Source organism: Lissotriton vulgaris, chromosome 10, assembly GCF_964263255.1.
Source record: "Lissotriton vulgaris chromosome 10, aLisVul1.2, whole genome shotgun sequence".
NCBI classification, from domain to species: domain Eukaryota; kingdom Metazoa; phylum Chordata; class Amphibia; order Caudata; family Salamandridae; genus Lissotriton; species Lissotriton vulgaris.
The window spans coordinates 448,269,645-448,292,576 of record NC_141698.1 but is presented as its reverse complement, the minus strand read 5'-3'; the positions used below and the strand labels follow the sequence as shown (position 1 = coordinate 448,292,576).

Genomic DNA, 22,932 nt, shown 5'->3' with positions numbered 1-22,932 from the left:
CCTTCTGGAATTGAGGGCAATACGTTTGGCGCTCAAGGCCTTCCTTCCTTCCCTTCGCGGTCGGTCGGTTCAAGTCCTGACAGAAAACACGACCGCAATGTGGTACATCAACAAACAGGGAGGAGTGGGGTCGCGGGGTCGCAGTGTCTCAGCAGGGAGGCACTGCGGCTCTGGTCCTGGGTCCAGGACCATTAGATTTGTCTGATGGCAAATCATCGGGCCGGGGTTCTGAACGTTCGTGCAGACAATCTCAGTCGGCAGTTCTCGGCCGACCACGAGTGGAGGCTCCATCCAGAGGTAGTTTGCGACATATTTCAGATGTGGGGGATTCCTCGGGTGGACCTGTTTGCCACTCAAGAGAATGCTCACTGCCTGTTATTCTGCAGTCTCCAGTATCCGATGCAAGGAGCCTTGGGGGACGAGTTTCAGTTGAGTTGGGGAAGTCAACTCCTTTACGCGTTTCCTCCCATACCCTTGATTCCTCAGGTTCTGAGGAAGATTCGCCAAGAGTTATATTGGTCACCCCGGATTGGCCGAGAAGGGTTTGGTATACAGATCTTCTCCACCTCTCCTCTCACCCGCCGCTCCGTCTCCCTCTCAGGGCAGACCTCCTCTCTCAGATGGAGGGGCAGGTTCTACACCCCCACCTCCATACATTACACCTTCATGCCTGGAGATTGAACAGGGCAACCTGAATTCCTTTTCTCTCCCGCCTGATGTGGTGGATGTCATTTTATCAGCCAGGCGTGACTCCACTAAGTCCATCTATTCATACAGATGGTCAAAATTTGTTGCATGGTGTGGTGAGAAAATAATTGACCCTTTGAAAGCCCATTTATCTGATGTTCTCCAGTTTGCTCTCTCTCTGGCGCAGCAAGGGCTTGCTGTTGCCACAGTTAAGGGCTATCTTTCAGCGCTGTCTGCATTTCTCTGGTTGCCAGACCAGCCATCTCTTTTTAAGTCACCTGTAGTTTTAAGGTTTTTGAAGGGCCTCACAAATAAGTTCCCTCCTGCTCCTTTTATTGTGCCTCAGTGGGACTTAAATCTTGTCTTGACCTTTTTAATGGGTGCTCCCTTTGAGCCCTTGCACAAGTGTCCTATGAGGCTCTTGACTCTAAAGACAGTCTTCCTCGTTGCAATAACTTCAGCAAGGAGGGTAAGTGAGCTTCAAGCTCTTAGTTCCAAGCCCCCCTTCTTGATCATTCATGCTGATCGAATGGTTCTTAGGACCAGGGCTGCTTTTCTCCCAAAGATGGTGACTCCTTTCCACCTTGGACAATCCATTACCCTTCCTACCTTTTATCCTCCCCCTCACCCTTTCAAGGAGGAGGAGAGACTGCATCGTCTAGATCCTAAGAGGACTGTACGCTTTTACATGGACAGAACGAAAGACTGTCGTATGGATGACCAGCTCTTCATTGGTTTTGCTGGATGTAAAAAAGGAAGAGCGGTCCATAAAAGCACATTGTCAAGATGGATCGTCCTCTGCATTAAGATCTGCTACTCTTTGGCCGGTAAGGAACCACCAGAGGGTATACGGGCTCATTCTACAAGGGCTAAGTCATCAACCTCAGCATTGACTAGAGGTGTGCCTGTAGAGGATATTTGTAGAGGTGCGACTTGGACCTCCCTCCACACTTTCGCGAAGCGTTACTGCTTAGATACCGAAGTGAGGAGGGAGGGTCACTTTGCGTGCTCTGTTCTCCAGGACTTCCTGGTTTAGAAGAGTGGACACCCTCCTCCGGGAGAGAGGACTGCTGTGGGACTCTATTCACAAGGTGAGGAATCCACTGGCAGATGTATCTATCAGAAGAACAAGTTACTTACCTTCCGTAACGCTTTTTCTGGTAGATACAGTATCTGCCTGTGGATTCCTCACTGACCCACCCGCCTCCCCATTGTCCACTTTTCTATACCAGAATTACTGTAATGTTTTTACTTCATGGTCAAGGAAATGTGTTATCTCAAATGTTTTCTGCATTTGCTTCACATTGTGTGCGTTACCTTGACTATTGTGTACTGTGTATACTGTGTATATATCTACCGTCATTGGTCCGTCCGTGTGCCTCGAAGGCACGGAAAAAAGTGCGGAACTGATGTCATCATGCCGGCGTGGGCCTATTGTAGGCGTCGGTGACGTCAGCGGTGTCGCGAGCGATGCCGTGTCTCTATGACGTCCAAGTCCACGTCGGCGCGAAGCTACAAAAAAAATTTCCGAATTTTGCTGACGCAAGGGGATATTCACAAGGTGAGGAATCCACAGGCAGGTACTGTATCTACCAGAAAAAGCGTTACCCAAGGTAAGTAACTTGTTCATTACATCTCAGTCAACGCTCCTAATACTGAATTGTCCATTGCGCACTCTCTCTCTCGCTCATTCCTCTGTGAACATTACCTGAATCACATCTAATTCGTTGTGATCACAGGTCCTGCACACATCCTATTATCACAATCCCCAGAGCTAGACTTCTTAAGCACCATCAAATATCAATCTGCCCATGCAGTTCCAGAAGAATGACCTCTTGTCAACCTAGTTACCTACCTCTTACTGATCACATCAAGGCTGGCCAGTGGCCTCCTGAGCTGTCGGTCTGTGGCCCCTAATATAAGTTCCATGCTTGCCCTCATTCAGGACTGTGACATTGATCCTGTGCACAGAAACCTAAGTCTGACCCTGTGCACAGAAACCTGAGTCTGCTTCTCCTACTATTTTATCTTACTTTGCCCCAGGATACAACATTGTCCAGGTCAACACATTAAAAAAAACACTCAAGAATACTGATCGAGCGTCACCCTCACACAGGAATGTTTTAAATACAAACTGATTACCATTGTAGAGATTACAAACACAACATCTAAATCCGTAGGTCTTAACATCTTCTACTACCCAGCAGGCAGCAAAACCAGTTTCATTTATGTTTTGCCGGAGTATACCAGCGATCATCTCATTGACTTGCGACCACATTTCCATGGGAGATGTAAGCCTCAACTGGAAACAAGACGAGAAGTACCCACACACCTCTCCTCACATCCTAGCACAACAAACTTGTCCCTTCCATATTAACAGTAATGTTTCTAACCTGGTCCTGATTTTCATAAAGGAACCTTAAATTAAGCCCTTTCAAATTAGATTGTTCCTTTCAAAATCCAGGCTTTAACAGGCTCTCCCTCTGCTAAACAGGAGAGGGAAACGCTAAATGTTGAGACCTTAAACACATTGACTACACGCAAAAGTAGAAGCGCACATTAGAAAATATAGACTTTAAAGTACTGAACTGCCAAGATTGGGAAGCAGACTTCTCAATGAAATTGAAACAAGTATTGGGATTGTCCCTAGGGCTTGCTATAACGTACTGATCCATGCACACACAGACATGCACACATGTTCAAAGACTATTTGTGCTATTTTTGTGTACCGCCTCCGTCTCTGCCTTGTGTTTTTAATTCCCCACGCTATTTTAGTTCCATTGAAAAGGCAGCTTCCAGTTGTGGCGGTCTTAAATCATGTATTTTTTGTTTCTATTATTACAGTATCGCCTCCAGTATCATTTATCGTCCAGCCTAGGTGTTTAACAATGGCAGAATGTACGACCTACCTTATGATTTTCTTTTTTTGACATTAACCACTATTGCAATATTGTATGCCACCGCTTTATGCATTGGATTGATTGCAGCAAAAATTGCACTCTGTAACTGTATATGATGTCTGTTTGTGTACCCTCCAGGATGAGGCTGAGCAGCTGTACAAGAGTTGCAAGCGCTATGACTTGCTGAACAAGTTCTATCAGGCTTCAGGGCAGTGGCAGAAAGCGATTGAAACGGCGGAGAGCCATGACAGGGTCCACCTGCGGTCCACCTACTACAACTATGGCAAGCACCTGGAGGTCACCGGAGAACGAAACATTGCTCTCAGTTAGTAAGTGTAAGCCTTCATTAAAGGTTCACTGAAATTATATATGATGGCAAATTTCTATAATGGACTTGGGGGTCACTTTTGCATTTAATTGCAAAAGCTGGCTCGTTTGGAAAGAAAGTTTTAGGTTTAAGATATAGAGGGCAGCTGATGGGAGGCACAATGCGTACAGCGGACCCCACGGACAACAGCGGACCCCACCGACCTCAAGAATTACCGCCCCATCTCGCTCCTCCCGTTTCCAGCCAAAGTCATCGAGAAGACCGTCAACAAGCAGATGGCCGCCTTCCTCGAGACGAACGGATCCCTCGACCCCTCACAGTCAGGCTTCCGAGCCAATCACAGCACCGAGACCGCCCTCATCGCCGCCACCGATGACATCCGAGCCCTGATGGACAATGGAGAAACAGCGGCCCTCATCCTCCTAGACCTCTCCGCGGCATTCGACACGGTCTGCCACCGCACCCTAGTACGGCGCCTCAGCAACATCGGAATCCAGGACAAGGCGCTGGAATGGATCATCTCCTTCCTCGACGGAAGAACACAGAGGGTCCGCCTACCACCGTACAAGTCAGAGGCCTCCGAAGTCATCTGCGGCGTCCCCCAAGGATCATCTCTGAGCCCCACCCTCTTCAACGTCTACATGAGCCCCCTCGCGGCCATCGTACGCAAACACAACCTCAGCATAATCTCCTACGCCGACGACACCCAGCTGATCCTCTCCCTGACCAACGACCCCGCCGCCGCCAGAGCCAACCTGCACGAAGGGATGAAAGAGGTAGCCGAGTGGATGACGACCAGCCGCCTGAAACTGAACTCGGACAAGACGGAGGTCCTCATCCTGGGCTCCTCACCCTCCGCCTGGGACGACTCCTGGTGGCCTCCCGCCCTGGGCACCGCACCCAAACCGACAGACCATGCACGCAACCTGGGCTTCATCCTGGACTCCTCCCTCTCCATGACCAGGCAAGTCAACAACGTCTCCTCGGCGTGCTTCAACATCCTACGCATGCTGCGGAAGATCTTCTGGTGGATCCCCACCGAGACCAGGAAGACCGTCACCCAGGCCCTCGTCACCAGCCGACTGGACTACGGCAACGCCCTCTACGCCGGTACCACCGCCAAGCTCCAGAAGAGACTCCAGCGGATCCAGAACGCCTCAGCCAGACTCATCCTCGACATCCCACGAACCAGCCACATCTCCGGACATCTGAGAGACCTTCACTGGCTCCCCGTCAACAAGAGAATCACCTTCCGCCTCCTCACCCACGCACACAAAGCCCTACACGACCAAGGCCCGAGCTACCTCAACAGCCGAGTCAACTTCTACGCTCCCAAACGCCACCTCCGATCAGCCAACCACGCCCTCGCCGCCGTCCCCCGCATCCGAAGAGCGACTACAGGAGGAAGGTCCTTCTCCTACCTGGCCGCCAAGACCTGGAACTCCCTCCCGACCGACCTGCGCCTGACCCAAGATCACCTCTCCTTCAGGAAGAAGCTGAAGACCTGGCTGTTCGAGCAGTAGCGGCACCCCCCCTCCCCCCCCCCCCCCAGCGCCTTGAGACCCTACGGGTATGTAGCGCGCTTTATAAGTGTCACTGATTGATTGATTGATTGATTGATTGTTAGTGTGCTTCCAACCTACCTTAAAGGTCTTGCCAAAATCATGAGTAATCTTTGCACTGACAATGGGATCATTGAAATCCCCACACAAAACCAGTGATCTTGTGGTTGTATTATGACCCTACTGCCCATAGTTATCTGATGCTTCTAATATCTTGTGTGGTCAGCTAAGTCCCAAACCCCAGGGTTGCCAGCTTTTGGCGTGAATTCCAATGGCAACCCTGTTGCCTCCTCTAGTGATGTTCCTATCGCCCACCAGTATGCTTGGATTCAGGGACCTCTCCATAAGGTGTGCAAGAAGGTGCCCTCCAAATCACATATTCAAAGGCAATCTGCGGTGCCCGCCCTCACTTTCTTGTGTAGTAAGGTGCCTGTGTAGGACACCCTGTGTAGAATCTTCATCAGAACTCATCTAAAACTGGCCTTTATTGCAACCACCTGCAGGGAATCCCAAAACCCCCGCCAGTCTTACTCCTCCTTGTTTCCTATGTCCTGTTCCCATCAGGGTAGGTTGAGTGTTTCTCATTATTGTATCCTATGTCAGTGAAATTAATTTGTTAGCCACTCTCCAATATAGCGTCCAGCTTCCAGTGGGAGTACTCCTGTGTTTTTCTACCGGGACACATTTCCTAAAAGCATGGCGCAGTCAAGCATAATTTAAACACTGTTTGTCTGACATTTGGTATTCCTGCCATAAGTGAGAGAAGGGTACCACCCCATTTGTGTCCACTGGGCCTCCTTGCTGGGGGTGAAATGCAAGCTCCGAAAGATTAGACTCCGTTACTTGCTGCTTTTCCTGGCCAAGTTAAAAGTAATGAATATATGCTAAAAAGCTATTTTTTCACCACACCCGGGGATGCCTGGGTCTGGGTGGAGCAGCAGCGCTGTGAGACCTCTCACCAGCCTCGCGACTGGAAAGACTTCTTCGCAGCTGCGGTCGGCAGTAGGAGTTCCTGCAGGGCGGTGACGTGGGGAGGAGGAGGGGCAGTAATGTATGGATTACGGAGTTTAACAGGTAAGTAAACATACAAATAAATAAAACTAATTTCGTTGCGCAACGAGATTCGTTTTATTTATTTATATGTTTACTTACCTGTTAAACTCCGTAATCCATACATTACTACCCCCCACCCTGCCCCTCCCCCTCCCCACGTCACTGCCCTACAGGAACTCCTACTGCTGGCCGTCGCTGCTTCTTCGAAGAAAAACAACTGGCAAACATCCGGACCCAACACTGGATGGCAGGGAGTATGCAAGCTCTACATGCCAAGAACAGATGCTTTCTGGGTAAGTAATGTTTTCTACATCTATCTATCTACCTCTCTCTATCTATCTATCTATCTATCTATCTATCTATCTATCTATCTATCTATCTATCTATCTATCTATCTATCTATCTATCTATCTATCTATCTATCTCTCTCTCTCTCTCTCTCTATCTCCCTCTCTCTCTCTCTCTCTCTCTATCATTCTATCTATCTCTCTCTCTCTCTATATGTATATATATATATATATATTACCTACTGGTGATAGCCAGTAGGTATATATAGTTAGGATTGGCTACCATAGGAAATCCGCAACATTCTATTGGGAATACCTTTGGCGCCGGTTGAGGAATTTGCGTGTAATTTTCCAAAAGTTTGGCCAGCTCCGCTCCTTCTCTGATAGTTTCAGGGGGATTTGTGAAGTGTGGGCTGAGAAAAAAGAGGGGTCCCAAAACGTGTTTTCCCCATGTTAATTTCCATGGGACGGTCTGACAATTCTACAGCCCGAACCGCTGAACGGAATAACGCCAAACTTTGCAAAATTGTAGGGGCTGGTACGCAGATGTGCCTTTGCTATGTTTGGTGAAAATTGCTCCAGTGGTTTTTATGAAAATTAGGTTAAAAAACACATATATATCTATATGAGCTTACGGGTCCGCGCACCGTACGCGTACGTGCGCGTACCCTTACGTGCACGAGCGCGATCCTGATTAGCTGGCCGTCGACTGTCAACATTCCAAACTGTCCACACCAGGAAGAGTTGGCCACCATCTTGTTTCTCAGGAGAACTGAGGCACAAGAGAGCCCAAAACAAGAGTGGAAAACACGAAAAGGGGGCAGGGTAGAGACCCCCCAACCCCCTAGCCCTTCTCAGGGGGTCTCAGAAGGACCCCCAAGGGCAAAAAAAAAAAACCGAAAAATCGTGGGGTACGCGCATGGTATGCTTATAGGCGCGCGTACCGTGCGCGTACCTTGAGCGTACCCCACGATTTTATTTTAAAAAAAATAATAATAATAATAATTTTGCCCTTGGGGGTCCTTTTGGGACAACCTGAGAAGGGCTAGGGGGTCAGGGAGTCTCTACCCTGCCCCCTTTTTGCGTTTTCCACTCTTGTTTTGTGCTCTCTTGTGCCTCAGTTCTACTAAGAAATGAGATGGCTGCTCAGGTGGTACCAGAAGGATATTAACATATAAAAACATTATTCGCTAATAGAATTTGCATTTACAAAACCTTTGAAGTTTTTTGAAAAAAATATAGGTTTCACGCCAGATATAGTTAGGAATTAGCATTTAAAAAACTTTGCAAATTCACTGAAAAAACCATAGGTTTCAGGCCATATATAGTTAGGAATTAGCATTTTAAAAACCTTGCAAATTCACTTAAAAAACCATAGGTTTCAGGCCTTATATAGTTAGGAATAATAAGCTTATATATAAACAAATGGGACGGGGATACGGGCAGGGGTAAGTGTATGTGTTGTTGTGTCTGTAGTGGGTGTCGTCCAATGCTATGCGCAGCAGCCGTAGTGGCGGCGGCGGTGGGGGGATGTAATCTTCAAGGAGGGTCTTGATCCGGAAGTGGCGGGTGGGGGGGGGGCAGGTAGGCAGATTGGAGGGGGGGGCAAAGGGGGTGTCAGGCGGCGCTCAGAGGGAGGAGCCTCTATGTAATTCCACCTTGTATACACACTTGGTAGAAAGTAGCCAGGATGTAATCCCAGGTTTGAGCTATTGGATACATGTGGAGCCCCGCTGTTTCTTCCCTACGCAGGGCTACACTTTCTGCCTGTGCCCAGTTAGCAAATGAAGTGCGCCAGTGCGTGGCCTTGGGAGGTTTGCCATTTTTGCAGCGTTTGGTAATAAGCCTCTTTGCCGTTATTAAACCAAGGTCCCAGAACCTAGCCTGGGCTTTCGACTGTTTCGTCCGCTTATACAAGCCTCCCAGGTGTGTGGTAAGCTTCCCCCCGTGGATGCCGCCAGAGAGGTCGATACTGCTGACCAGTAGTCGTGTAGGAGTGGACATGACCAGAGCATGTGTAAAAAGTCTGCATCCACTAACCTACACCTGGGGCATGCCGTCGTGTCAAGGTCGAAGTAGCGGTTTATTTTATCCAGGGATAAATGCGTGTGGTGTATAATGTAGTATTGGATAATTTTGAAGCGGGAGTTGCGCGGGATATTCAACGCTCCTGCCAACACCCTTGCCCTTTCTTTATCGGTCCAGTCTCGTCCCCGATCCGCAGTCCATTTGTCGTGCAAGCGCTGTGGGGAGAACTGGGTATGTGTATGTGCAAGCCAATGAACAATGTGGGAACCATTCCCCATCACATGCAGATACTGTATCAACAGGTGAGTTGGCAGTTCTTCCGCAAGGTTGCCCCAGGCCTGTGAGAATGAGCGTATTATTGTCGCGTGCTTTAGGAATTGACCGACTGGCAGCCCCGTGTTGGCCGCCAGCGTCTCAAATAGTAGTAAAGCACCTTCCGCGAACAAGTCCCCCAGTCCCTCCAGATCCGCTCGTGTCCAGCTACTCAGTACAGCCTCCGTGAGAGCGCCACCTTCCCAGGGTATCCCCATCAATGGCAGATTCGGAGCATATGGTTTAATGAAGCTTGTGAGTTTCAGACTCCTCATGTAGCACTTCCGCGCTACTGCTAGGTTTATTTGCACTGGGCATCTGGCTTTGGCCAAAGGGTGGAACAGTGCATAAACTTGTGCCATCATCAGAACCGCGTCCTCCGTAGCAGTGTCTTCCAGGTTTTTCCCACTCAGCCAGTAGGTCACCCACTGTAGCTGGGCCGCCAGGTAATAGAGTTCCTGGTTGGGAACCGCCAATCCACCAGTCTCCGCCGAGGCATACAGTGTCTTTAGCGCAACCCTGGGCCTCCACGTGTTCCATATCAGTCGTCTGGTTAGGGTGTCTAATTCCCGGTATAAACAGGAATGTTGGCATAGAAGTATAGTAACTTAGGCAGCGCTATCATTTTTGTCAGCGTAATTTGGCTTGGGACATTGAGTGGGAGGGAGTTCCAGAAAGTTACCTGAGCTGTGTGATGTAACCGCCCGCACCAGATTGCCATCCAGCAGGTCAGTGGGGTTGCGGTATATATGCACTCCCAGGTGGCGGAAAGTGGTCTGGTATCAAACAAGTCGTTCGCCCAATACCACTATGTCACATTCTGGCGTGTCGGCAGCAAAGGAATATACACCTGACTTCGCCCAATTGACTTTAAGCCCTGACATCTCCCCAAATTCGCAAAATATATCAGAAAGCACTCGTGGGAAACAAGTCAGGTCCCTAATGTAGAGGAGCAGATCATCTGCGTACAGTGACACTGCATGCAGCCCGTTGGCCAAAGGGATGCCCCAGTCCGTGCCGGAAGCACGGAGCTGCGTTGCTAAGGGTTCCATCATGAGTGCGAAGATTAAGGGAGAGAGGGGGCAACCCTGTCTAGTACCCCTGCGCACTCGAATTGAGTCCGAGAGCAGTTTACCCGTGCGGACACGCACTGCAGGCTCATGGTACAGGAGTTCCACCATCTGGAGAAAAGCATCACCCAAACCAAACTTCTCTAGCACCAACCTCAGGTAGGGCCACTCCACAGAGTCGAACGCCTTCTCAAGGTCAAGGACCAGGCATCCCGAAGAAGGCTATCGGGTCGTGGCTAGACTTTGGATTCTGAGCAGGCGTCTGATGTTATATGACGTGCTGCGAGTTGGCACAAAACCGTTCTGGTCAGTGTGCACCAAGCCTGGCACTAGGGGGGCCAGTCGTTGGGCCAACGTGGACGCCAGAATTTTATAGTCGGTGTTGAGGAGGGCAAGTGGTCTATACGAGCCCAGACTGAGCTCGTCTCTGCCCGGCTTCAGGAGGGACAGTAAGTTCGCCTCATTCAGGGAAGGCGGAAGGGCAGAATCTGTAATTGCCACCCTATACATGCGTATTTACAACAAGGGGTGGTGAGGGACAGAGTCTCTGAATTAAACAGAAAGCTCTCACCCAGTCAAGAGATCAGGGCTAGATCCAACACCGTTTTTTAGCTCACTGCACCATCCCAGTTTCAGAACCTGGCTGTATGCAAATTAGTCTGTTCCTGTCCCAGTGCATGATGGGAACAGGGCAAACCAAACTACAAAAGCCAATTCTTACACTGGGAAGGAAACAAGCTCCCGGGGACCGGTTTCTGGCATTACAGCCGTCTTCGGCCCGGTTTGCTTGAATCCTGATGGTGCAATGAGCAAGAGTTCGGGAATTAGGATAACGGAGTAAGCTTTGTAGAACTCCGTGGGCAATCCGTCAGGTCCTGGGGACTTGCCGTTGGAGAGGGAAAAGATAGCTGTCCGTAGTTCTTCTGAAGTGAGCGGTGTCTCCAAGTCTCCTCGTTGCTCATTAGTGGTTACTGGCAGTGTCAAGGTCAACAAATATGCTGAGATGTTGTCAGCTGAGATTCGCAGACGAGAGCGGTAAAGGCCCTCATAGTGTGACGTGAAGGCCTCGTGAATAGCCCTCTGTGTGTAGACTATGGTGTCTGGGGCAGTGCGGATAGACATTACCGGCATGGTCTGGGCGTCGCGCCTGATCAGCCATGATAGCAATTTACCAGGCTTGTCACCTAGGCGATATGTTTGCACCGAGTGGGCAGCATAATTCAGATTCTTCAACCTGTCAAACAGTTGTGTATGCCGTTCTCTGGCTGCCGGCAAAGCCCTGTCACCTCCCCCGTCGCCTCTCGTTCCCCTTTCAGCAGTTCAGATTCGACCCGTGTCAGTTCCGCCTCTATCTGCTTTCGCATTCCCGCCTGCATGCCCAGACAGTGACCCCGGGTGACTACTTTAAACGTATCCCATTCGAATTGCGGGTCGGAGGCTGTGTCATTGTTTTCTTCAAAATACTGCAGTAGGCGGATCGATAGTGCCTCCCTATACGGGGCGTCCAGCAAGACGTCCGGTTGAAGTCGCCAGGTTGGTATCGGTGGGTGGGGGCGTTCCCAAGCAAAGTCAAGGGTGTGAGGATTGTGGTCAGAATGAGTACAGCCGAGATAACTGGTGTCTGTGACATGAGGGAGTAGGTCGCTCATCATCATGTACCTATCCAGTCAGACGTGGAGTGTGTGGCGCCCAAATAATATGAATATACCTTTTCGTGGGGGTTACGGCTGCGCCAAGCATCATGTAAGTCCCATTGCACCGCCCAGTCTGTGAGTGCCCTCAATGCGGCTGCTACTGGTGCACAGGCTAGGGGAGGGAATGATCGGTCTAAAGCAACATCTAAGACAGCGTTGTAGTCGCCCCCAAGCAGAAGAGGTATTCCATGCCATGGAGCCAGCACCATAGACAGCTGTGTGAAAAAGTGGCCTTGGTCAGTATTAGGAGCATAAATGGAAGCAAGGACTATGAACTGTCCATCCAATCTACCATGGAGTACCACATATCTACCCTCCGTGTCTACTTTGCAGTGGGAAAGTGCGAAGGGAACCCCAGGTCGTATCCAGATCAACGCCCCCCGTGCGAATGCCGAAAATCCTGTAGCATGCAATTGTCCCCGCCACCTGCGAAGTAACGTGAGCGCCTCTGGGCCGGTCAAATGAGTCTCTTGCAATAGCTCAATTTGGACATGGTGTCGTTTGAGATATGAATAAATCTGGTAGCGACGCAAGGGGGTATGCATCCCTCGCACATTCCAGGTACAAAATGTTATTACAGCCATTACATATCTGTTTTTCCATTCCTCCCCTTAGCCATCTCCCCCAAGCAACCGGCATATCTGCACAACATGGCAAACACCCACACACTGCATCTAAGTACTGTCGCATATGCCCGTATGTCCCAAAGAAAATGCAAGGGAGAAGGGAAGAGTCAACCAACCCTGTAAACAAGGGAAACAAAAACACAATGCCAAAAGGTCGACAGCGAAACATGTTGTCGTCCAAATGCTCCTATGAGCTAAAGAGTCCTTGAGTTCAAGGGGGGTTTGCTGGGCGCCTAGCTCTGTCTTTACACAAACATCTCGTGTTCAGGTTGAGGGTGCCTCCCCCCACAGCAGTCGGCCCAGTTCCAGCTATGGCTTCCAGTGTATGGGGTCCCGGAGCTCCCGGGTATAGGGTTCAACCACCCTACAATGTTCCAGGTTGGATCCCAGTGCAGCACTCACCTTCAGTGGTCCGTCCACCCCTACAAGCTTGCCCCATGGCTCACCGGCAGTATGTGCACTCATGTCGCATCTGGATGGAGAGAGCCAGACTCGCAGCAGCACTATCCCTGGATCCAGTCTCCCCTCTGTAGGCAGAGCAGTGTCGGCAGTGATCCCGAGGAGCGCAACAGGCAACCAATGGTAGCAGCCGGCAGCGCGGCCTACCACGTGTAGTTCAAGCAGGCCGCTGGCTGCGCAACTCACCCCCCGGGCAGTTTGTCAGATAGGGCCTCCTCTAAATGTGCCAGATTCTGGAGGAGTAAAAGTCTGTGGCTGCACTGCAAAGCCACCAGGTCTCGCACCACAAACGGTTCCGCTCTAAGTCCCACAGGCGCAGTGCCGTCTCAGTCGCCTTCCGATCACCGCGCCAGCCGGGGGGTGGCAGATATGTGCAGGGACGCCGTTCCTGCCAGTCAGCCACTTCCAGTATGCCCCCTGGGCTATAGGGGCCTAGCGCACATCCTACCGTAGCCACAGGTGCGATAGGGGCGACGCCACAGATCCTGAGATCTCGATGCTCCACGGCTCCACTTCCAGCGGTCGGGCCTTGTGGACGCGGCTCGACCCCGATCTCGCGTTAGCAGATGCGCCGGCCGGGGAGCTTGCTGAAGAGGGCGCCGGGTCTCTGTCGGCTCCGGGGCACTTGCAGGACCATGATCAGCCCAGATTCAGGAGGGGGGCCGGGGATCGTCCGCTTGAGCTCCGCTGCAATTGTGGGCCAACAACGGATAAATTAGAACGGAGAAACGGCCTGCGAATGGGGAAATTAGCGCGGTGCTCTACCCGGGCACGTCCGCCGCCATTGCGTGCTTAGCCACGCCCCCCCTACTCCCAGTTCTTTATTGTGTTACATATTAAATCCATGTGAACAAATAGAGATTACTGTCTCGAAAATATGAACTATGCAAAGTGATACAGATGAGCTACACAGAAAATAGTTTGCACGTTAGAAATAAGTTACGATACTTTCATTTCTTGCTCATCAAGTGAGCAATGCCCTGAAATGTACATGATTTATTAAAGTTGCTATGGGAAAGGCGTTGACAATGTCATGATTGAAAAATAAGGTTTACTGAATTCTCCTGCTTGATGTTTAATTTTAACGATAGTAACCAGTTTTCCCAAAGTAGTCCAGGATCGTGATTTCCCCTGGATCATTTGTTCAATTAATTTATGATCTTCTCTTTCAGCTTTATATCTTATTCCTTTATGTTCTTTCTCAAAATTCTCAAATTCTGGAACCTTTCCCCAGAGTTCTGATTTACATGCCGTCCATATTATCACTGTGTTTTGCACCTGTTTTCTGTTTAAATTAAAAATACTCACCTGACACAAACTCCAGGTGTTTAATCAAAACTTTAATTTTTTACGTTATATTAGTTTTGTAACATATTATTTTTCAGTCGCATTATAATTATTGTTGCTGTTACCATTTTTTGATGTTCAAGTACACCGTCTTTCTTTGCAGTGCCAATCAATCATCACATATCGACCTCTTTGGTTCCTCCCGCTCTTGGCTGTTTTTTGGGCCAGAATTGCTATCCTGCAAGAGGCTGATGTGGAACTTTTACTATAAACCAGTCTATTGGCCTGATTACGATGACGGTGGGACCGCCACCGACAGCCCGTCGGTGGCGGTCCCACCCCCATTGTACTACTGATTACCGCCCGCCACATTTGGATGGCAGGCGGATAGTTGGCGGTCGGAGAGACCGACCGCTATGGATCAAACGGGCTCAAGTAGCCCAATGGTCCGTTGGAGGGGCTTGCATCCCTACAACAGGGGCAGTGCCTGCCAGGCACCGCCGGAGGGATTGCAATGTATCTTCCCGCCGGCCGTTTCCTGACGGTTTACCCACCATGAAAAGGCAGGCGAAAAGGGACATTCGGGGCCGGTTCGGGCCCCCCTACCTCCCTGGCCCTCTGACATGGCCCCACAAATCCCTGCACCATGTGGCAGTCACCGCATGGTGCCTACCACCTAGTTCATGAATATGCCGGGTGCATATTTTGTACTGCAGCGTGTGCTGCTGCCCGCAGCACCCGCCGCAATACAAGTATACACTTTGCGACCACCTTGAAGGCAGTCACACCGTGATTCAGACTGCTTGTCTGGTGGTCCCATTTCCCACCAGGATGGCAGCCTGGTGTAAGTCCAACCGCCATCCTAATCAGGCCTATGTTATAATTTTTTAGGCACAGGGGGATTAAGTAATTTGCCTAAAATCACATGATGTTAATCTATGAAGCCCTATCACTTTCTATTTTTTAAAATCTTTGCCTCGCATTTGGACATTAAATAGTACTTTGTCTGGTTTTTCTGACATTTGAGGGCCCTTTACTTCTTTCTTCTTTTAGAAACATATTATTTTATGTTTGTTTTAAGCATTACTAGGTTGCTACTCTGATTCTTATATGGGGCTTGGTGCATTCTTTTTGGGAGAAGATCAAAAGGGTCTCTTTGTGTTATGTAAGCTCATGAACCTTTTACGCAGATGTGAAACTCTCTGACAAAAAAACACTATTCATTGTGATTCCTGGTTGTAGAATATCTTTCAGAACTGTCTTTCATGCCAAATGATGCTCTATCTCTTTCGAATATTGCATACTGAGATCTAAGGCTGTGCAACTATGCTTTGTTTCTTGGCTTGAAAAACTGTTCCCCATTGTAATTTAGTACTTGTCTGCTGCAACTTAGGTAAACATAATGCATTACACATGAAATGCTGCAATTTGTAAAATCTAAATATTCTTCTGTGACAGGATTCTGATATCATTTTTTTCTGGACGAAGGGATAATTGAGATCTTCTTCACCTTTTCTCTGCAGCTATGAGAAGTCGGATACACATCGATTTGAGGTTCCCAGGATGCTCCTAGATGACCCGCAGTCATTAGAAATCTACATCAATAAGTCAAAAGATAAGTAAGTGACCGTTTCTCTGTAAGTACCATGTTTCTTTTGTCATTCACATCGCAGTTCTTTGTAAGAGTGACAGAAATTTGTGCTACGTGTTCTCTGTTGGTCATGTGTACTGAGTGATGAACATGTGCGCCTACATGATAAAATTGAAAGAATGTAATATAAAAAGTTAAGTTCTCAGTTAGATCATTTACAAGTTACATAACTCACTGTTGAGAACATGAGGATTTTTTGAGCGATTGTGGAACAGTTTTGCGTGTGTGAGGGTAGAAAAAAAGAGTGGTTATCTAACAATTACGAATGTACCTGGATTATCGATTCTCAAATTTTTATAATTTATTATATTATTTCTTTATCATCCTCATATATACCATTTAGTACTCAAGTAGACCATTACACAAATGAATTGCCTAATGTAACAGAACATTAGGATTTTGTAAGCAATTGTGAAACAGGTTTGTCGGCGGGGTGCTAGAACGAGAAGGATTTGCTAACTATTGTGAGTGTAGCCAATTCATTGCTGCTCTCACTCTGTTCATCGAGTGGGTTAGTGAAAGGGGGGTTCACTGACAGAATATCGATCACAAAAATCTAGATGTAAAAAATTTTGAGGTAAAAATATAGAATGAAAAAATATCGACTCCCTATACTTAAACAGGTAAGTAGAAAAATATCGAAAAAATATAGATTACAATAATATAGTTGTATTAAATATCAAATTAAAAATATATATAGTTTAAAATATTAAAATAAACATAAATTAAATACTAACTTTAATTTATAAAAAAATATCATTAAATGTATATTTGAACAAATACAACAAATACACTTCTTTAAAAAATAGTAAACACACATACATATAATTATACATATATACAAATATAAATTAATATTTTAATTAATAATATAATTTACAAAATCTTAACTAGTACAACATTATCAAAAATATATGTAAACATATTTAAAAATGCCAAAAACATAAAATATTACAAAAGGGAATCAATTTAATTTCAAAGAAAAAAGTAAACAGCACACATATTTTACAATTTAATTAAACATGCGTTGCAAACAAAAGATATTGCAAATTGTAATATTATTATATTAAATCAAACACGTAATTATATAGATTGCAATATTGAATACATTATTACAAATTAAAATAAATATATATATATTTCTCACCACATTAAAAAGAAAACATTTTTCTACTAAATAAATATAAACATAATTACTTCCACCTAAAACAACACAACAGTAACAAAATATTTTACACCACACAATAATAAGATTTACTATTCTAACTACAATAAATGTAGAATTGCATAAAATATAATAACATTACAAAATACTACTATTTACCATACCCACTACCCTTAACACAACAATAAAACTTATAATTAACAAAAAAAAAAAGCATTCCGCACTCCAGTCAGTGCAACAGTAGGGAAAGTGTTGGATTGCGGAGGGGTAAAATTTACTATTCCAACTCCTGTCAGTGCAACAGTAGGAAAAGTGCTGGATTGCGGAAGGGTAAAATGTACTATTCCCACTCCAGTCAGTGCAACAGTAGGGAAAGCGTTGGATTGCAGAAGGGTAAAATTTACTATTGCCACTCCAGTGAGTACACAGTAGGGAAAAGCGTTGGATTGTGGAAGGGTAAAATTTACTTTTCCCACTCCAGTCAGTTAAAAAATAAAAATAAACAAAATATCTTCAACAAAATAAAAATATTTTAAAAACAAAGTAAATAAAAAAATATAAATATGTTGAAAAAATATATATTTAAAAAAATAAAAACATATTATACGGTCAAATACATATCACAAATACCTACAAATATTATTATAAATAAAATACAAACATGATTTTCATACAAATAAATATTTTATTTAGAAATTATTTTTTACCAAAATAATTAATTAATACATAAATTAAGTTAAGTTACTTTTCACCCTATAACACAACAATTGCCACAACCGGCACCTAAAAAAAATATATATATATATATTTATTTATTTTATTGACTTTTAAAGTGCCTGAATCACCCCCAGAGGGTATCTCCATGCTACAGAGGTGCAGCAGTCAGAGCCGAATAGATGCGGGCATTTTTAGAAAAGCTCGGTTTGAAGTAGCTTTCTAAATGAAAAAGGTCTTCTAGGCATTTCCGGAGATGAATTTGAAGCTGATTCCAGTAATAGGGGGCTAGGTGGAAGAAGGCGGTCCCACCAAAGAGAGACTTCTTAAAGCGCAGGACAATGAGCAAAGATTTTGCACCTGAGTGGAGGGATCTGTGTGGCTAATATTGAATACGTTTTTCAGCTAGATAACCAGGACCTTTACCATTTAGTGCTTTATGTACCATACAACATATCTTAAATCGAATCTGCTTACGTATCGGTAACCAGTGTAAACATTGTAGTAGCGGAAGAGAGGCTGTTCTGGCAGGTGAGCATGAGACAATACTAGCCACAGTGTCTTGAACTACCTGAAGTTTCTTAATGGAGGACTCACTACCTGAAATCAAAAGGGCATTGCAGTAGTTCAGGCGACTTATCACCAGAGCTTGGATGAGTATTTTACGTATGGTAAGGAGAAGAAATGAAATACCCTGCATAGGAGTCTCAACCTATGGAAGCATGATTTCACACTGGTTGTAACTTTCTCTTTCATTGTTAGTTTCGGGTCCAGACATATGCTTAGGTTCTTGACACAGTCTTTGCCTAAGTTGGATGGCCAACACTCTTGGGACCAGAGCAGAAGGGCATCTCCGAACAGCATGATCTCCGTTTTTCCAGCGTTCATCTTAAGAAAATTATTCCTCATCCAGGCTGCAATAGCACTTATGCCTTTGGAGAAAGTGGTCTGAGTATTGTTGGAGTTTTTATCAAATGACAGTGAAAGCGGGGTGTCATAAGCATAAGAAATCGGAGTAAAGCCAAGCTTTCTAAGTAATCCTGCTAACGGGGCTACATAAATATTGAACAAAGTGGGGCTGAGGCAGGATTCGTGAGGCACTTCTTTGGTGAGTTCCTTGGTATGTGATCAGAAAGAGCCTAGAGTAATGGTCTGTGTCCGCTGTTTAAGGAAGCGAGAGACCCACTGAAAGGCCTGTCCAGGAATCCCGATTTCTCTGAGTCTCCCGAGTAGAATGGAATGGGACACTGTGTCAAAAGCCGCTGACAAATCCTGCAGCACTAATAGTACTGCCTGGCCGTTGTCAAGTGAGTGTCATATGTTATCAGTGACAGGAATGAATGCTGACTCCGTACTGTTCATAGTCCTAAACCCAGACTGAGAGGAGTCAAGGCATCCAGTGGATTCAATATAATCAGTAAGATGTTTAGTAATATGTGCTTCCAATTAATTTACACTATTAATATGAATATTCATCAACAAATAATTTTTCATTAATTAAATATTTAATAATTAATTATAATTAATGTACTTCCCACAATATACCCCACAAAACACAACACAATTAATTGTCATTAATAAATATTAGTGACTTAAACAAAATATTAATTACTTAAAATTGATTTACCTCCCACCTCATACCCCTACAAAACCCAGAACCCACATCTAAAATGTGAAACAAATTAATTTATTTGCACAACTAACATCAATTATCAATTGAACAAATATTAACTAAAAAATGAATTATAATTCACTGAAATGAATTAACTTCCCACCCTTTATCCCTAAAAGCCACTCAACCCGCACCTAAAATTTAATTTTAAAAACATTAATTACACAAATAAAATTAATTTTAATTTAATTTAACAACTAATTTTGAATTAAGTAAAATTAATTTACTCCCCACCCTTTACCCCTATAAACCCATAACCCACTCCTCCCACAAATTTAATTAAACAATTAACATAATCAATTATCAATTAATTGATCAATATTAATTATCAACTAATTATTAGCTAATTATAAATAAAAGACTTCCCATCCTTTGCCCCTATTAATCCCACAACCTGCAAAAGAAATGACAAAATTACCATAATGAAGTATCAATTCATTAATTCATATTAATTATCAACTAATTATTAATTAATTACAAATAAATTACTTTCCACCCTTTACCCCTATTAGCCCCACAACTTGTACCTAAAAAATTCCACAAATACCATAATTAATTATCAATTAATTCCAAAGCACTCCCTCTCCCCTTGTTGGGGAAGGATTCAGTAGTTAGGCCTTGGAGTCTCAGAGACCCCTCTGAGATAGTCCACTGCGTCAAGGGAGCCTCATGCAACGGAGATGTGGAAAGGATTCCACTTCCCCTGGGATCTCGTCTACCGGCGTGTGCCCCCTCTTCCCTCCCCCTCCTCTTTCATACTCTGTCTCTCTCCCTCCACCACCTCTTTCCCTCCTTCATTCTTTGTCTATGTCTCCTGCTCCTACCCCCTCTCCCCTGAATCTCACCCCATGCCTGCTCTTTCTCTTACGTACATGTCCTTATTGTTTTTCTCGACCTAATATCTAACTATGCTCTGAAACTGTGTAATCTTGTAATGATGTAACCTGCAACTATGGTCTGATACTCATGTAAAGCGCTCTGATACATTCGCGTCTAGATAGCGCTATATAAAACCTTTCAAATAAATACATAAATAATATTATTATTTTACAGCTAATTATTCATGAAATAAAAATAAATTCCTTCCCACCTTTTACACCTATAAACCCCACAACCCACTCATAAAATGAGTACCCAAAAAATTCAACGCCCAGTTAGCACTATTCAATATCAATTAAATGAATATAATTAAATAAAAAATAGTCATTACATTTTTATAATTAAATTACTTCCCACCCTATTTCCCTATGAACCCACAACCTGCTACGGAACAAAAAGATGCTAAATTTAAATAAAGTAAATTTAAAAACTACTAGAAATTTAACACATATATAATAAACAACATAAACAATACTTATATAAAAAAATTACGTCATACATTTAAAATATATAATAAAATACATCATACTAATTTCAAAAATCAATATTTTAAACAAATATATTTCGCAAACTATGTTAATGGATTCTATATTTTTAAAATCGATATTTCTTACCTTCAAATCGATATTCTTGACAACGATATTCTTGCACTAGATATTTCCATTCCACTATATTTCCAACTTGATGTTAATGCTATTCGATTTTTTTGCCTCAATATTCAGTCTCATTACTGAAAGGGTAACACTGACCACTGGAGTTTGCAGTGAATGCCTCCATTGCTAAACACATAAATAATGAACTGGCTTTTTGAAAGATTGTTTATTCTCCATCAAGGAATGAGTGAACCCTTGGTGAAAGGGGGCAATTTATTTGTACTTAAGCCTAAGTTTTGTGTTTGGTAGGTGAACTGACTGGAATGATTGTCTAACAGTAAATGGTTTAGATAACAAAGTTCTAGAGTTTCAACAGAAAGAGTTAGAGCAGGCTGGTAAGCATTGGGTGATGACATATAGCCAATAAAGGACAGTTATTTCATCAAAATACTGAACGATCGAAGTGCAGCACATACGCCTAGTTCTGCATAAAAGCATTGGTAATCCATGAAAAGCAAGTGAGTTTACACTGTCAGGTGCAGTGGTCAGTTAATGTGTTCATTCTATGTGAGCAAAGACTCTTTGAGGCATGTACAGGGCACAGATTCATTCTGGTGAGAGCTTACTGTTGAATATTTGTGGCCAGCTGATGTTGTAGTGCCTGCCATTGTCACATGGATCAAGACTTGATGGTGACCTTCTTGTTGTGCACGTCTTTAGGAGCTTGTGGAAGTGGTGGGCTCAGTATCTAGAAAGTCAAGCAGACATGGATGCAGCGTTGAAGTATTATGAACTGGCACAAGACTACCTCTCACTTGTTCGCGTTCACTGCTTCCTGGGAAACATCCAGCGGGTAAGTTCTCTTCCAATAAGGCATAATGTTTTTTGCAGTTAAGAAAACGGTCGTGAGGCACATGGTTACTATATTGTCTTCTTTTACAGGCAGCTGAAATAGCTAACGAAACTGGAAACTGGGCGGCGTCCTACCATCTAGCTCGGCAATATGAGAGTCAGGATGAGCTGAAGCAGGCGGTGCACTTCTACACCAGGGCTCAGGCATACAATAATGCCATCCGCCTGTGTAAGGTATATAAAGGTCTTAATAAACAGACGCTAAAGGTTCTGGATTAATGCAGTGAAGAATGAACCTCTCTCAAACTCACGATATTGGAGACAAAGTTATAGAAAAATGTGTGCTATTAGCTTTTGAAATGACCAATCTTTTGCTGTTACACATAAGGCTCAGTGAATCTCTAGGGAATGGATAACTAGTAATGGGGCGGGCCTGTGCTTTACTTTCGTTGGTGGTTCAGCAAACTACTCATACAATCCAAGGTTTGTAGTGATTGAAAATGTCCATTTCCTTGTTGAATGGAATATGTCAAATCCGTTAGTGCTCCTAACACAAACACAAACATTGTAGGTTGTCCCATGGTAGACTGTTTAAGCCATGAGGCCAAGGACTACATTATTAAATGGTAAGAAGACTACATTATTTCTTCCGTTCTAATGTAGATCATTTCATGGAGATATAGGAGTCAGTTGATGTAGAGAATAACAAGGAGAGTGAAAATTTGCCAGCTGTTAAGTATTCGCCTTCAGTTGTTAACTTTGGGAAAACATGTCAGAGGGTACATTGGAAAAATATAAAATTACTGGATGGTTCACAGGTTTTGTATTATGGGCAGAGGTGAAGTTATCGTTAGTACAGCAGGTGCAGTGATACCAGGGCCCGGGGGAGGGGTGGGATGTAAGGGTCCTACTGAACCCTTGTTACAGCTGTCTTTTACTAGCCAACTGGCAAACTAGGAGGCATTTTCTCTGCTTGCATCAAGGGCCAAAGAACACTTTCAGTGCCTCTGATACGCCACAAAACATGTTGGCCGGAGTTTGGCGATACAAAAGGGGATGATGGACGGAGCGTTTGAGCAAATCAAACACTCACCCCCAGTCAAATCATCTGGG

General features: G+C 45.0%; 1 protein-coding gene across 1 annotated transcript in view; it reads left to right on the top strand.

Annotated features, from left to right (window-relative positions):
• IFT140 (intraflagellar transport 140) overlaps positions 1-22,932 on the top strand; it is a 1,373,663-nt gene that overhangs the window by 1,202,836 nt on the left and 147,895 nt on the right. The window contains exons 20-23 of the mRNA XM_086941301.1: positions 3,726-3,916; positions 15,817-15,912; positions 21,688-21,820; positions 21,910-22,053. Coding sequence (XP_086797427.1) covers positions 3,726-3,916; positions 15,817-15,912; positions 21,688-21,820; positions 21,910-22,053 — 564 coding nt within the window. The remainder of the gene's footprint in view (positions 1-3,725; positions 3,917-15,816; positions 15,913-21,687; positions 21,821-21,909; positions 22,054-22,932) is intronic.